The sequence below is a fragment of the Notechis scutatus genome, chromosome 1 (assembly GCF_049901735.1).
Source record: "Notechis scutatus isolate UNSWTSFEM ecotype Mainland chromosome 1, rNotScu1.2, whole genome shotgun sequence".
In the NCBI taxonomy this organism is placed as follows: Eukaryota; Metazoa; Chordata; class Lepidosauria; order Squamata; family Elapidae; genus Notechis; species Notechis scutatus.
Window position 1 is genome coordinate 274,560,908 of NC_142009.1, and position 16,927 is coordinate 274,577,834.

The 16,927-nt window shown below is 39.5% G+C and overlaps 2 protein-coding genes and 1 long non-coding RNA gene across 11 annotated transcripts in view; 2 read left to right on the plus strand and 1 right to left on the minus strand.

The window, feature by feature from the left end:
- Window positions 1–9,748, plus strand: part of RBM25 (RNA binding motif protein 25) — a 32,562-nt gene extending 22,814 nt beyond the window's left edge. For all 8 annotated transcript variants that reach the window (XM_087951625.1, XM_087951627.1, XM_026671084.2 and 5 more), the window contains 7 exons: window positions 1,301–1,374; window positions 2,968–3,118; window positions 4,825–5,149; window positions 5,378–5,652; window positions 7,101–7,199; window positions 8,223–8,270; window positions 8,412–9,748. In XM_087951625.1, coding sequence (XP_087807751.1) covers window positions 1,301–1,374; window positions 2,968–3,118; window positions 4,825–5,149; window positions 5,378–5,652; window positions 7,101–7,199; window positions 8,223–8,270; window positions 8,412–8,504 — 1,065 coding nt within the window. In that variant the 3' untranslated portion in view covers window positions 8,505–9,748. The remainder of the gene's footprint in view (window positions 1–1,300; window positions 1,375–2,967; window positions 3,119–4,824; window positions 5,150–5,377; window positions 5,653–7,100; window positions 7,200–8,222; window positions 8,271–8,411) is intronic.
- LOC148133389 (uncharacterized) lies at window positions 4,989–16,149 on the minus strand. Its single transcript, XR_015746731.1, has 3 exons — window positions 15,982–16,149; window positions 5,430–5,551; window positions 4,989–5,182 (listed from the first exon to the last, which is right to left on the minus strand). It is a non-coding gene; the product is annotated as an uncharacterized LOC148133389 (long non-coding RNA).
- Window positions 16,054–16,927, plus strand: part of PSEN1 (presenilin 1) — a 31,360-nt gene continuing 30,486 nt past the window's right edge. Inside the window, exon 1 of one of the 2 annotated variants that reach the window (XM_026671083.2) lies at window positions 16,054–16,325. Coding sequence is in view for 1 of the 2 variants with exons in the window: in XM_026671082.2 (XP_026526867.1) it covers window positions 16,749–16,869 (121 nt within the window). In the remaining variant the exon portion in view is untranslated. Of the gene's footprint in view, window positions 16,326–16,427; window positions 16,870–16,927 lie in introns of those variants that run through there. The other variant, XM_026671082.2, reaches the window with a different exon arrangement.

Sequence of the window (16,927 nt, forward strand, 5' to 3'; positions counted from 1 at the left end):
AGTTCCCATTAACTGCAGCGAGGATAATCATTGCCTATAGAGGCTGATTATAATCCAGCTATTGTCTTACATAGCTGAAGAATGCCAGGCTGAAGAAGGCAGCCTTATACCTTTGTCGTCTTTTGCAGTGATTGCATATAATCTGATTAGTCCAAAAAACGTTTTCTATTTGATCAGTTTAAGATTAAAGGTATTACATAGATAGCTTCCACTTGCATTTTTTCCTCATTCTTGCTGTCCCTTATGGTTCATTTAAAATTTGAGAAAGTATTCTGTAGAATCCTTACTGTGTTGTATCTTTGACTTTATCCTAAGAAAAATGTGTAGTATTCCTTTTTATTTTTAATAGGTATCTAAAATAATCTTTCTAAATAACATGTTAAAGGTGAAAGCATTATTTTTTTCTGTTGGCCTATAACCAGTGTTGAGAAACCTTTTTGGCACCAAGTGCCAAAACGGGAGTGTGCACTCAGGGGAGCATCGGAAACCGGTAGAGCAACTCCCCAGTGCACACCAGAAAGCTGAGCTTCCAGTTTCCAGCACATTGCATGTGCGCTGTCCACCTGATCTTCCGGTTTCTGGCACATATGCCAGAAAGGAGAGCAGCAGGCAATGGCTGGTGTACCCGGAGAGATGGCTCTGCATGCCATTTCCGGCAGGCGTGCCATAGGTTCGCCATCACGGGCCTATACCTACAAAAATAATTTGTTACCATAAATCTGGTAACACAGTGGCCCCCAACCTTTTTTGTGCCACGGCCCGGTACCGGCATCACAAAATGATCCACGGCCCGGTACCGGCATCAGCACGCATGACAAGGCAAGGCAAGCCGAGCGACCGGCCAGCCAGCTGTCCCCCACTTCTCCCCGCCACCTTCAACTCCTCCTTTGTACCTTTGTCGATGGGCTTCGGGACGGTCGCTCGGCTCGCCTTGCCTTGGGTGCTGAAAGAATCCTCGCGCCTTAGTTTCGTTCGAAGCCAACACCCCCCCCCCCTCGATGAAACTAAGGCGCGAGGATTCCTTCAGGACCCAAACGCCGCTTTCCAACCGGAAAAGCTCACCTGGAAGCACTTTCTCATCGAAACAAGATGGCGGCACCCAGCAAACTGGCGGCCTGGTAGAAAATGTTCCACAGACCGGTACTGGTCCGGGGCCCGGTGGTTGGGGACCCCTGTGGTAACATAAGGCTATAGATGTAGATGGTGAATTTTTGTGGAATTTATCATGTTGATACACAAAAAAGTATCAATCATTAGAAGTAATCAGGTACTAAGGAAACAATGTATTCACTTTTCATAGGCAAAAGAAGCTAAACGCCTTAAAGAATTTCTAGAAGATTATGATGATGACAGAGATGATCCCAAATATTACAGGTAAGTTAATGAGGACTATTATCCTCATTAGTTTGTATTGGTAAATCAAGGGACCTAATGGTGAATTGTCCCTGAAATACTATAGGTTTTGCTGTTCCATTTGAAAATGGGTATATTATTTAATAGATTTATAACAATCTTTAAATGCATTTGTTTCTCTTGCCACTAATCAGCCTTTTAAAAAGGTATAATTGTTTAATTTGATGTCAGTATAATCTTAACTGATTTTAGTGTAATCAATTGAAGTTGGAATTTTAGTTGTAAGTTGTTGCAGTTGTAAGTCAAGGCACCATGTGACCAAATTTGATTTTATGACAGTTTTTACAATGGTCATAAAGTGAGTCACTGCAGTCATTAATGTGACCACAGTGAGTGGGGCAATCATAACTTTGAGGATGTTTTTTTTAAAGTTCATTGTAACTTTGGTCATAAGTCGGGGAGTACCTGTAGAAAGAAATAATTCCTTCAAAATTACAGATAAAGGTAGATTTTGACTTACCATCATTCATCCAAAGACTCTTCAAAGTTATGATGAAGCCGAACAAATTGTGGTTATGATTAGTCCTTGGAGTTCTGTACACCCCACCACTACCGTGGTCATATGATTGTGATCTTGGCACTTGGCAACTGGCTCACACTTAAGATCGGTTTATACCCCACAGTCATGTGATTGCCATTTGCCACTTTCCCTACTGGCTTCCCTAGAAAGTCAAGGGGATGCCCAAAGGGAAAGTTGCAAGTTACTGAGGTAAGTTTCCCCAAACTGTACAGTTTCCCCCAGCCCCAGCTTGTGCCACACTGGCCTCAGGCATCCCATGCACCCCAAGTCTCACTGCACCTCCCTTGTGCACCTTCCCTGGGCTTTGCTGCACCACCCTCACATATCCCTCATACTCTCCCCGATCCCCATTGCACAACCCTTGGACTAGCCCTTTGCTAGGCAGCTGCTGGCCATGCCAGACCTTCTTCCTGAGGACACATTTGTCCCTTGTCTTTTTGAAAGGCTTCTGCCTCAGCTGCAGCAGGAAGAAGAGAGTAAAAGTCAGCTAAAGGCAAGAGCTACAGGGTGGTGAGGATAACAGGGCCAGCGAGCTCAGGGTAGCAAGGCCGGCAGAGACCATATTGTTTAGCAACAGAAATTCCAATCCCAATTGCCATCATCACTCAAGGACTACCTGTAGAGATTAAAGATGAAATTTTATAATGAAAGATTCAGCATCATTGTCTTCACAGCTATATACTGCCTTCAAAATCAGAGATTGTTAAATAACTGTTGCTGTCTCCTCAAAGTTTCATTTGGGAAATTTTCTGCTTCATCACTATATGTCAATCACCAGATTTACATTTTACACTAAGCCAACATTTGACTACATTATGTGAAGTAAAATATAATTGATTAGTACACTGCCATAAACTATATAAACCAGGGCACATAATGCTTGAATAAGTAAACTTTTTGACCTGATCAAACAGCCCTCTTAATCCAGATTCTGAATAGAGGAGTTAGATGCATTCTTCTTTTGAGAAATATTAATGGAGGTGGTTGGAATTGCATGAATTTGTAAATCAAAATGAATGTGCTGTATGTTTCAGGGGAAGCGCTCTGCAGAAGCGATTGCGAGACAGAGAAAAGGAAATGGAAGCGGATGAACGGGATCGAAAGAGAGAAAAGGAAGAATTAGAAGAAATCAGGCAACGTCTTCTTGCAGAAGGACATCCAGATCCTGATGCAGAGTTACAAAGGGTAAGAAAGTCTTTTGAATTAAGAATACATGTTGGATTCCATATATTTGTAGACAATAGTATGTTGGTACACTGCATATATACCTCATGCTTGTTGGGATGTACAAAGTGATATGTACAAAATCACTTTGATTTTCAAAGTGCTCTATAGATTAGACCAGGGGTATCAAACTCGTGTCATCGTGGCAACATCACGTGACATATTGGGACTCTTCCCCTTTGCTAAACTGGGAGGGGCCGTGGCCAGCGTGTAATACATCTGGCTCACAGGCCGCGAGTTTGACAGCCCTGGATTAGACCATTCAAGCTGACCCGCCTTCCCATCCTCTCAGCAGAGCAGAGAGATTGGCGGGGAAGGGATTTCAAGAGAGTAAGCCATTTGCTCTTTGTACCCATCAATAGCAATGTGGTTGCACTGGCAGCAGGAAAGGGTCAAACAAAGGAGATATTGTGTATAAAAATGAAATATTTCATTCTTCCTCAAGGAAAAAACAGTCCAGTTGCCTTTTGAAAAAGCACCTTTGAGACAACTATGGCCTGGATGACTGAGAATCTCTGCAGACAGTTAAGAGGCAAACAAAAGCTAAAAGCATGAAACTGAGTAGTCTCTTTCAACCCATAAGGCATAGTCATAATCATGTGATTTTCCACTTAGCGACTTCTTAGCAGTAGAGTTGCCAGTCCAAATTAGGATTGTTCAGTGACCTGTCTTAGCAATTTTGAAATCTTTCTTGATCTGTTCTCCATATATTTCTGACAAATCTGCATATCTTTCCGGGCGGGGGGTGTCTTATCTTCTAATTTAATTATTGAAAGTTACTATTTTTTCAAGGAGTTCATGATATGAGCACCTCTGGTCAGCACCAGGTTTTCATTTTGCTGACTGAACGTAACTTTTCCATCTTTGACATGTTTTATATGGTTAATCCGACTTTGATGTTGCCTGTGTAGTTCATGTGTTTAGAGTTGTCTTTTGCAATATTGAACAAGATATTTGCTGTTAATATTGAAACTGATAGAAGAGAATATTTGTAGCTCAGGGTTGAGATGAGCGCTCTCTGAGCTTGCTTGTTTTCTTACAGATGTTTCATTGCCCAAACTAGGCAACATCATCAGTACATATTGAATATTGTGTAATATAGTAAGAGTAATATTACAGTGCCTCTTTCTGAGGGAGATATGCGGTTTAGAAATAGGAAATATAAATAAACAAAAACAAAGCATTGTAATAGTGTAACATTGAGGTTTCTTATCATAACCTTATTAGCTTGATTTCTGTTTCATTTACAACATTTCCAATCCTTGATTTTATTTCTAGTTTTAGCCTTTCAGTCTTCAGTAATTGATGTCCTTTTTTTGGTGGAGAAGTTGCCTTAGCAAAGGATTTGCAAGTGTAGTCCATGTCCTTTGCATCTGTAGTGGGAAGGAGCATATACTTGAATCACTGCTATACTGATTACCTGCCTTGGCTTGAGATAATTTTTTTGAAGGGTGGCACTGACTTTCACCCTTTTGTTAATAATAATAATGGCTACTCAATTTCTCTAAATGTATCACAATAGGGGAGACTGAGAAAATAGAGAAACCATGGTGCTGATGTTAACAGATCAGCTGCTGCTTCTTTTCCATTGTAACTGGTAAAGGAAAAGGCCTTTCCTGTCTTCTTGTTACTTTTTAAAATCATTCTCTTGCATTTATATTCTATAGATGGAACAAGAAGCTGAAAGACGTCGGCAGCCACAGACCAAACAAGAACCAGAATCGGAGGAGGAGGAGGAGGAAAAGCAAGAAAAGGAAGAAAAGCGGGAAGAACCTGAAGAAGAAGAGGAAGAGCCAGAGCAAAAACCTTGCCTTAAGCCAACGCTGCGACCCATCAGTTCAGCTCCATCTGTTTCATCAGCAAGTGGCAACGCAACTCCCAATACTCCTGGGGACGAATCTCCCTGTGGCATCATCATCCCACATGAAAACTCTCCTGATCAGCAGCAGCCAGAGGAATACAGGCCTAAAATAGGACTGAGCCTCAAATTGGGTAAGATTTTTGTTTTCACAGCTTGGCATCTTTCTAAAAATGGGAAGAAAAGCTTCACCCAAGTATTGCAATAACTGGCTTCTTCACAAATTCGGCTTCCCCTTTGTTAAAAAAAAATATCCACGTCCTTTTGCTTTTAATTATGCCATCTTTACCTTGATTCTGACAAAATCCTGAGAGGAATTTGTATTACGTGAGAGATAAATATTTTTCTTTATGTTACTGTAGGTGCCTGCAATAGTCCCAACCAGCCTAATGCTGTGAAAAGAAAAAAACTCACCGTTGACAGTGTCTTCAATAAATTTGAAGATGAAGACAGTGATGACATGCCCCGAAAAAGGAAACTGGTGCCTCTAGATTATGGCGATGAAGACAAAAGTTCCTCCAAAGGCAGCGTGAATACTGAAGAGAAGCGCAAGCACATTAAGAGTTTGATTGAAAAAATTCCTACAGCCAAACCAGAGCTATTTGCTTATCCTCTTGACTGGTCTATTGTGGATTCAGTGAGTATTTTGACCAACATCCCCCTCCCCATTAATCTAATATTCAAGAGCTCAGTATAAGAGTTTGTCATCTCTCATTTGGGCCAATATCTCAAAGCAAACATTTGATGTCACCAAAGGAGCGTCATACTCTCTTTCCAGAATACAGGGTAAAAAATGAGGGGTCCTTGGTGCTCTCTGTGTTTGGCTGCTTACTTGCAAGCGTTTCATTACCCAAACTAGGTAACATCATCAGTGCACATGATATTACCTAGAAATGTTATGAACCATATTATAATCTTGTGAATCTTGATCCATTGCACCAAGATGCAGTGAATCAGGGTTTCACAATATACAAACCAGGAAGCACTGTCAATAGTTGGATACCTCCTGATGACTTCATATCTGTGTGAGTCTGTTAAATATAGCTTTTTTTTTCCTATGTGAGTCACTGACTCATTTTTTATTATAGCAGCATATAATACATGTAATAAATAAAATTTAAAAGTAGAACAATATAAAAAAGAGAAAAATACTACTGTATATACTCGAGTATAAGCCTAGTTTTTCAGCCCATTTTTGTGCTGAAAAATCCCCTCGGCTTATACTCGAGTCAGATTCCCTCTGAAAAAAAATGGTGTGGAGTCGCGGCCTCCGGCGGCAGCGACTCCCAACAGCCCCAGCCGGGAAGGGAAAGGAAAAAGCGCTTTGCCTTTCCCTTCCCGAGGCGGCGGGACTGGGGCGCTCGGCGGCAGCGACTCCCAACAGCCCCAGCCGGGAAGGGAAAGGCAAAAGCGCTTTGCCTTTCCCTTCCCGAGGCAGCGGGACTGGGGCCGCGCCGGCAGTAGTGACTCCTGACTCAGGGGGCCTCCGAGGGGGGAAGAGAGTGACTCCTGCCTCCCGCTGTCGTCATCATCATCTTCTTTTGGGTTAGTGAATCAATTAAACCTTTCATGATAGTGAGATCGTTTCCCAAATTAATTATTTTTATTTTTGAAATTTACCAGTAGCTGCTGCATTTCCCACCCTCGGCTTATACTCGAGTCAATAAGTTTTCCCAGTTTTTGTGTAAAATTAGGTGCCTCGGCTTATATTCAGGTCGACTTATACTCGAGTATATACGGTATGTGGCTGGAAGATAGACATATAAACCAAAAAAAACCCATCCAACAGGGGTTCTATCCTCAATTTTTCTCAAGCCTGGGAGAATGATTAGGTTTTAAGTAGTTCCCTGAACATTCCCAGAGTGAGAGCCATTCAGATCTCTGGGAGGACCATTCCAGAGGGCAGACATCTTGACAGGAAAGAACATACATTTTAATTTAAAGTTTAAATTAAAGATTGCATTCCTATTTGAAGATCATATTCCATTTAAAAGTCTATTAGTGTATGTATGACTCTCAAAAAAGGATAAAAGTAACTCGTGGTACAGAAAAATATTTTTAAAAAACCACTTGTGTTTATTCTAGACATTAATGGAAAGGCGAATTAGACCATGGATCAACAAGAAAATAATAGAATATATTGGTGAAGAAGAAGCTACATTAGTTGATTTTGTTTGCTCAAAGGTAAGCTTACTTTTTTATACATGTGAAGTTGTGTGTTTCTGTATATGAATCTTCTGTGTATATAGAATGGCTGTTCTCAGTTAGTCTGTGCCTGAACTAAAGCGTGCCTGTTTTGGGTGTTGACCAAAATGGAGTTCTGCAGGCAGAAGCAGAAGAGGAAAGAGGGACAAAATCAAGAGCAGCTGTGATGGCAGGAGAGGGAAGGGCAAGACTGGTACTGATTACAGCCTCCCTTCAGCAGCTTCCAGGATAGTCTGTTTGACTAACCAGCTTGCCTACCACAGGGCGTGTTTCAGAATGTGTTCTCCAGTGTTGGCTGCACTGCACATCTGAAAGCTGACATTTGAATGAAATCTCCAAATATTTATCAGTAATTATACTTAAAATAATGCAAATACCGTATCAAATGGTAAAAATAGCTTGACAAACAAACTATCCAGAAGAATTGTGAGTTTCCTTTCACTGAAGGTGGTCAAATAGATGTTGGACTTGTAAAGTATTGAGGATACTTTAATTTGGATTCCTGCATTGACCAAGGAATGGACTCTATGATCTCAAAGCCTACATGTTTGCGATATTGGTATGCAAACATGTAAATGCTTAGCCTAGTTATATGGGTAATGCATATCTAAAAATTACTTGGTATCAAATGCCACTGAAGTTATACACACAAGTACTAATAATAAATATTATAGAAAGAATTTAAATTAAGGATCCACTGAGCCTGATTGTTCCAATGTCAGAAGTAAAAGTCAAGAATACATTAATAAACATTGAAATGCCTGTTAAAAATTACATTTAATAATAAGCATTTTGTCTGTCATACTCAGTGTGGAATATTTGCTAGAGTGCATCTGGAGAAAAACATTTTACTTGAAATCAAAAATAAGACTTGAAAAAGATTTAAGATCATTTGTTACCTTGAGTTTGTCTGTTATACTAATAACATTTCCAAGTCTCATGTGCTTCCATTTTTCAAACTGTTTAAAATGTGAATACAATTTCTATGTATCTCTCTTTCAGGTTATGGCTCATAGTTCACCACAAAGCATCCTGGATGATGTTGCTATGGTGAGTAAAAGCAAGAATTTACCAGTGTAAACTTGGGTAATACTTTATCAGAAAACAAAATTGCTGCTTTTACAAAATGAATCTGGAGTAATAATAGAAACAATCATGCCCTAAATTGGAAATTTTCTCTTTCTCCTACAGGTGCTAGATGAAGAAGCAGAAGTTTTTATAGTCAAAATGTGGAGGTTATTAATATATGAAACAGAAGCCAAAAAGATCGGTCTGGTAAAATAAAGACTTCTTTTTATGGTTTCATTTCAATTTTTGTTTCACATAACTGAAGAACTTTGAAGTTTCTCTGTGTTCAGAGACATTTGTGAGACCTGTATTTTTTAAATGTAGAAAATGTGAATTTTTTTCATCCTCTGTTTCATTGAGGCTATCTTTGTTCCATTTCTCTGCTTCCTTGATTGTAATTCTCCAAATCCTACATTGGTGGTTTTCACAGGCCAGATAAAGTAACAGGTATGATTTATAAACTACAGCTGCTGTATACAGTCTTTGACCTTCATCTTCTAGACTGCTTCTTGTAAATATTGAAGACACTCATGTTTTAGAAAACATCTCCACTTATTACATATGGAAATAATTGAACTTTATGTAAATGCACCAGTCTCTTTCCCTCCATTTTTAAAATAGAATAAAGTTTAAAATTCCAAAAATGGATGGGAGTCATTTTGCTGGATGACAATTTTCACCTGCATGGATGTGAACTTGTTCACTTATTGGGCTTTGTAATATTTTAGATGGCCTGTCCTGTAGAAAAAACAAATGGTGGACTTGCATAAACTCAGGACTTTCATTTTAACTATATCACAACGTCTCATACTTAGTTTTGTCATCATTGTTTTAATTAGGACAAATACCACACAGTTATAATTACTTCTAGCCCTTCTAATAGAAACATGACATCTTAATTTTTATTACTTAAAACTGGAAATAGAGGCCAGTTTCGGATACTTTGTGGAAAGCAATGATATAAAGGTGTAATTTGAGCAGAACAATTTACAATGTTAGATCATAACATGTTAAAAGATGAAAAAATGTTTTACGTAAGCCATCAAGTCAGCTGTGACTATTCTTTTTTGTACTGTAAAATGTCTGTCAGATTTGTAGAGGGCACCATTTCCTACCATCTTACTCTATGGGTTTTATACATATGCTGATGTGGTATAAATAACAATGTACTGTAAACTGCATTTTTAAAAATCTCACAAGTAAAAAAAGAACTGTATGCCATAGGCTTCTTGATTGCAGGACAAACCCTTTCCAGGAAGCAACAACTTGTCTTAAAAAATAACTCTTCTGATATCTCTTTACCTGAAGAAATACAGATCACTTACTCAGAAGGTATAACTGTGATCCCATTTTACTGAATTCTTGCATCTGAAAACTTGTTCTTAATGGGATCCTATAAAAGTTTCATTGTGTAAATATTTCCAATATTAAAAATGTATATATTTGATCTGGATTTTGATTACTCAGGTTTAAGATAATATCGATATTTCTATTTCAGTTATGGGAGGAAGGGAATATAAGTGATTAGTTGATGTGCTCATATTGCAGTATATACTAATCTCAGATTTTGCCAATTTGTCAAACCCAAACATATTGGATCGTGATTTAGCTGCAAACTGATCCTTCTAAAATTAGTTTTAATCTTTTAAAGATTTATATCTAATAAACTACTGGACATAGTCATGGGAGAACTCCAACAGTAGTGCCATCTGGAAAGTGTTTTTTTGTTTTTTTTACCTTTTCTCGCTAGCTTATCCCCCTGTTATTTCATGGAGTTTTCTTATCTAAGTTAACTGGCCCTGATCCCTAGTTAGCTGCTAAACTCAAACTCAGACATGGAGCCTACATACTGGTATTAGAGAAGGTTTGTAAATTCTTTAGAACTGATCTTTAGAACACAATTTTGCAGTACCATCACATACAATCTGATCAAAGTTTTATCTAAGCCTGTAATAAACTTTGGATAAATAGCAGGTATTTACTGAATCAACATTCATTATCTTTGTTGGAAAAAAACCTCATAAAGCCTTAGGATATGAGCTTTCTTAAGATTGTGTGTTGAATTAAATGTCGGAATCAATGAGATGGCAGTGTAGTACAGGGTTTTTTTTGGGGGGGGGGGGGTGTCTTCCACAATTTGCTTTAAACTACGTATCTTGCCACCATCAGAGTCTGCTGTTCACAACACAACCTTATGAAAGTGGATCATACCCCAAACGAGAGTTTTCTGGATCTCAGAAAAGGTTGAGATCTGGAAAGAGTTATAAAACTGTTGCCAAATATTTTGGCCTCCAGCGATCCGCAGTAAATGTTAGTGTTCCAGTGGAGAAAATGGAAATGCCTTATGACTTTCAATACTATTTCTACTATTGCAAGTCTTAAGAATTCTGACACAGGCCACACTTGCATTAACTGACACCGTGTCAAGCTATCAGAATAGTGTTTTGTGGACCAACAAAGGAACAGTGGACATTATTTGGCATTGATGAGAAATGTTTTCATTAAAAAGAACCAAAATATTGTCATCAAATCCATCTATGAAGCATGAGGGGGAGAAAAATGATACGCTGCTTTGCAGGTTCAAGACCCAGAGAGAAAAGGGCATTTTGGCCCGTGCAACTGCTACAGGAAATCAGAGTACCAGTTCATAAATGGAACCTAAAACAAATGTAGGATATGGAACATAACAAAATTTAATTCAATTGAAATACGGTACAATCTAAACAGTTTATACAAGACAGCACAAAAATATTGAATTCAAGCAGATCTATAAAGAGGACTAGATCAAAACACCTCTAACCTGGTGTGCAGAATTGATCTACAAATGTAAGAAACATTTGAAGTCACTGCAGCTAAATTGTTCCATTATATCTAAAACTTTTAAAAGAATTCCAACAAGGACTGAATGTTGACTCACTGTTTCAATAAAGACACAATACATTTTAAAGGGTAAAAATGAAGCTCAGACATTGCAAGTTATAATTCTGCTGGTGGTTTATTCTAAATGGTTCATCAGCATTGCTCCTTCTGATAAGACTCTGATTGAAATTAAATATATTGTCTAAACAAACTTCTGAGGAGGCATTTGCTTATAGTGGTTGGTTATTAACTAGTCAATTGATATTTGCATTAATAAAATCTAAAATCCGACTAGGGTCACAGATATGTATGTCAAGTATGGCAGTCTTCCCCCCCCCTTTCCCCTCCCCCCCCCAAAAAAACCCCATTGATTTATTTTGTCTGTTCATAAAATTGTGTCTAACTCTTCATGACCCCATAGGTATAAATTAGGAAATAAGCTCATGCTTTTCTCCCCCCCCCCAAAGATATACATAAAGGTATATTTATTTTAAAAGCTAACATTCTTGGACAATACCAGTGCCTCCTTGCCAAAGAAAATAGATGGAGAAGCTGAAGTAGTAACAAACTTATCTTCCTAGGCTCAAAAATTTAGAGAGGTGGTAACTGTAACCCATGACAATTACTATTTGAGAGATGACAGCCAATCTCATTGTACACATGTTGTGCCCCGACAATAAAGGTTGATGTGATTTGATTTGATGACAAATCTAGACAAAACGTTGGAAGTACAGATTAACAGCAATCAATCAGAATAGAGCTGAAAGGGACCTTGGAGGTCTTCGAATCCAGCCCACTGCTCAAGCAGGAGACCATTTCAGACAAGTGACTGTCCAGTCTCTTAAAAACCTGTAGTGATGAAGTACCCACCCACAGCTTCTTTTTCTTTTTAATATAAATTTTATTTGGGTTTTCACAAGAAAAAAAACCAATACAAATAAAACATCTTTTTTTGAGAGTAGCATGATCACAGGTTATCACTTCTTCATACAGACACAAACTCAATTTCATGTTCATCTTTGTGTTCTATTCCATGTCTTATTATTGTTTAACATTTTCTACATAGTTTTTCCCCTCTGATTTTCTCAACTTTATTTTTAATTATCTCATATCTCAATTCAAATCATTATATTTGTACTTTTGTCTGTCCTGTTTCAAGTTCATATTATCTTTTCGCATTAAACAAATTTTCCCCTGTAGTTACTAATTGGAGTATGACACCTTTATATCTTTTGATTTTAACCATTCAATTCTTATTTAAACTTCAATTTATACCTTTAAGATTATAACATTCAATATAATACATAACTTCCAATCGAATTCTGCTTGGTACATTCTTAAAATACACACTATATCCTTAAAAAAATTATATATATATGTAAATAAAACATTCCATTCCAATTCAATTCTATCGTTAATATTCATTAAAATCTTAACTTTTTCTTTTCAATTGAATATCATCCTTCCTTGTGAACACTTATAAACTTTCCATAATTCTTTTTTTTCCATATTTCTCCTCGCTTATACTTTAATTATTAGTAATAATTAAAATGTTCCCATCTTTTCCTAATTTCATTCTCTCATTCACTTTCATTTATTAACAAACATTCCACTATATTACAATAAATATTTTATCCATCATTTTAGTCATCATATTTTCTAAAATTTATATTTCTAATATAACAATACTATCTTATGCACCTTTGCAGAATCCCTTTTTCAATTAAATTTCAGGCATGATATTTTTCCGATTAAAATCGGAATTCCGATTTTTTTCGGAATTGCCCGGGCGGTGCGAGCGGAGCCCGGGCGAGTGGCGGGCGCATGTGGCGGTCGGTGCGAGAGGCGGGCGCGCACGGTGGTCGGTGCGAGGCGGGCGAGCGGTGGTCGGGGCGAGCGGCGGGCGGGGCGAGGGGCGGGCGGGCGCGGGCGGTGCAAGGGGCGGGCGGGAGCGCAGCAGCGGCGGGAGCGCGCGGCGGGCGGGCGATTTCTTGGCGCGCGGGGCGCGGTCTCTTTTGGCCGGCCCCGATTTTTTTTTCTGAGGGGAATATCATGCCTGAATTTTCACCCATTATCTCTGAACAGGCTTGTACTTTCAATCCTTATACCCTTTCCCTGTTTCTCTATATCTTGTTTCTGTCTTTTGTAACTTCTTTTCCTTTTCTTCTCCCTCCCCCTTTTACCCCCTTGTCTCTCTATTTCTAATTCTCTCTTCTGTAATCCCCTCTTCTGTTGCTTTCTAATATTGTAATTATTTTTCAAACTATTCTTTTTTGGGGGGGGGGGTTGTTTTTTGAAATCTTAAACTTTTCACTCTCTTTCCCTCCCTTCCTTTTTCCCCCCACATAAAGTTACTTGGTCATTAAAGATGGCTTCTTCTTTGTCCAGATGTTCTTGTTCTACAAGCATTTCTTGTTGTTTCTCATAGTTCCAGATCTCCATTTCTAGGAATTGAAATACGAAGCCAAAAGAACATCTCCCTTCTTGTGCATCTTCTTTCTGTTTTTTAAGTTCCATTTTCAGTTCTTCTAGAAGTGATGCCATTTTAAACACTTTTAAAGAACCACCCGATTGATTTTAATCATTTAAATGCAATAGCCAAAAATCCAAAAATCACCAAGTAATCCAAATTATCCAAAGCTGTTTCTTCTTGCTTCTTTTTTCACTTTCTCTTCCTGGGGTTCTATTATTTTGTTACAAAGTTTCAGTTGGAATGTATCTTTTAGGAATCTTGTTAAAGTTTCACTGTAAATTCCTTTTAGTTCCAGGCAGTCTCCTCCATTTTTCCAGATCCTGCCCTTTTTATTCTTTTCTCTCCTTTCCTGCTTTTAAAAGTTTTTAAGTATCCAAAATCCTTTATTATCCCTTTGACATTTTATTTTCAGCTTAAATGCCTATTAATGTCAAAGTGGATTTTTATCAATTTCTTACTTAAGTCTCTTAGCTGTCAGTATAAGGAAGGGAGGAGAAAAAAAACCAAATCCTTTCCCTTTCCTCTCTCCTTCGCCGCTTCAAAATCTTCTTCAGGAACAATGTTATTTTTATAGTTTAAATTCCAGAGTACCTTATGTTGTTGCTTTTTCGATATAACCCAGTCAACCAAAACTTTCTCTTCTTATCTTCCTCCTGCACTTTCTTTTCCAGTCGAGTTCTTCTCTGAAGTGGCCATTTCTAACCACCGCTGCAACCGCCTTCGGGAAAGGGAGTAATGGCCAGCTGGGGAGGAGAGATGCGGCTCTCCTTGACCCTGCTGATGGTCTTCCCCCTCTTCACCATCTCTACGGGGTGGCTTATCCCTGAAGCCAGCTGGCTCGGGGCGCTCCGGCGGTGAGCACGGATTGAAACCGCGCACGATCACGGATTTTCGGTCCGTCGCCAAAGAAGCTCAAACCAGAAGCCCCACCCACAGCTTCTGAAGGCAAGCTGTTCCACTGGTTAATTGTCTTCACTGTTGGGAAGTTTCTTCTTAATTCTAGGTTGTTTCTGGTGCTTTGGAAAATAAATTTCCCCCTCCTCAAATACTGGAATACTGCTATCATTGTCTCCCCCTTTTTTTTTTTTCTAAACTAGCCAAACTCAGAAATCTTGCAACCCTTCTTCATATGCTTTACTCTCCAGGCCTTTCATCATCATAGTTGCTCTTCTTTGCACATTTTCCAAAGTCTCAACATCTTTTTTGTAATGTGACCAAAACTGGATACAGTATTCCAGATGTGGCCTTACTAACTAAGGCTTTATAAAGAGGTACTAATACTTTACGTGATTTTGATTCTATACCTCTTTTTATACAACCAAGGATTGTATTAGCTTTTTTGGCTAATACCAAAAAATGCAGCTGCACAGAGAATGCAATTAAAGCTATATTTTTGAGACTATTGAAGATTAAAACCATATTCCTGGACAGTTATAGTGCCAATACATTACATTCAAAACTGGTATTATCTGAAGTGTTTTTCTGATGACTTTAAAACTGCATGAGTGAATTATGCATAAAACTACTGGTTATCGTGGGATTTTGTAAATAGAGATTAATGGCATGGTTGTTTTTGATTTAATGCACTGTAAAAATGACTATTCTGGTGTATGGAAAACTTACAGGCTGAGCAAGAATCTGGCCTTTATGATTTAAATCAAACTATGACTGTTTAGTTAGGTTAGGGCAACATGCAAACCCAGCCACTGAGAGTTTGGCAAAGTAATGTTCTAAATTAGATTTAAGGGATTAGTTCCTATTTCCTTCATTTCCTTGAAATGAAAATATCTGTGTAATGTTTAAGTAACAAAACTTGTCTGAGATGTCATGGTTTGAGAACTGAGTTTATTCCAAACAAAAAACGAAAAATCTGGATTATGGTAACAGCCACAAAACCATTAGTGTAATTCCCGAGAGGGAGGAGATACTGTTACTATAGACTGAATCCACTGCATGGTTTTGTATCACACCCTACATTAAAACAACCATACAAACCAGCAAATGAACATTCAGATCTAAACCCACCTCTCAACTTAAGTTGACACCGAGTGTAATTCACCTGATACTCTTAGAAGCTTGCCCTACAACTGAAAAGGATCCTTAATGATGGATTCGGTAGTCCTAACTTGAAAGTACTCATTTCTTCTCAATTGCTGGCACTCTTGGTGGCTGTCGCTTCCTCAGCCTTAACCATCTTAAAATAGCTCGAACCTCAATAAAAGCGTGAAGCAACCGATCAATGGTCACTCTCGAGAAATGTCAATGAAAACAGCCTAAAAATAATAAATTAGATTTCTGCACCAAGCTACCGTATGTAAACTTCAATTCCAAGTACACAAAATAAATCGCGTTAAAATTTACCCTGGCGCGTACATCCATCCAATGCTTTCATTCCCTGGGAATGAATACCGCCAAAGCCGCCGCAACTCTTCCGACGCATGCGCGCTAACTCCCTTAATTCCTCGGCAGCAGCTGGCTAGGGTCCGCCGCCGAGGAGGCGAGGCGGTTCCTTTGATGGACAAGCGCGATTTGCCAAAGAAAACAAGGAGCGGGAGACGCCCCGCCTCCGAGAGTCCAGAGGAGGCGGGGCGAGGCCTGGGCCGGAAGCGTCTGTCGAAAAGGGAGGGGAGGTGGGGGGATTTTTTTTTTTTTTGGCCGTGGTTCGGTCCGAAGTAAAGACGATTTGTGCGCCGAGGCGGTAAAAGGTAAGCGGCGGCTTTCGTGGGGGAGGGCGAGGGCCCTGTGCGGGGAGGAAGGTCGTGTCCCTCGGGACTCTTTCCCTTCGGTCTCTCCCTACCCGCCCCCTTAACTACAAAGGAGCAGAACAGCTTCGGTCCATCAAAACTTCCTTCCAGCGGCCGTGGCCTCCCTTTTGCACCCCTTTGTAAATCCGGAGTAACGATTCCCTTCCCCGCCCCTTGATTAGGGATCGGAGTGCCTGGAGAAAAAAAGCGGGGATGGAGAAAGGGGTTTTTTTTTACGCCGGAGTTGCCTGCTCTTGGACCTGCAGCTCGGGCGGGCTGTGCCGGGAGGGAAAGCGAGGCTTGGACCGGAATCTATAACTGCGTTAAAAGCGGAAGCCCGTTGGCTGGAGCCGATCTCATGGGGGTGGGATGTGACTGTGGCCGATGGAGGAGCTTTGTCTATGGGAAGGCTGGTTCCCACGTCGTGGAAGTGAAAAGGATACATTTCCTTTGGCTCCGAGGCCCATTCATCAGGATCTTGGTTCCCTTTCTCCCTTAAACTTAGGTCGGACTTAAGTTCTCTCATCTTTTCTTTAAAGCGGGGGAGGAGGAGGGGGTGAGGT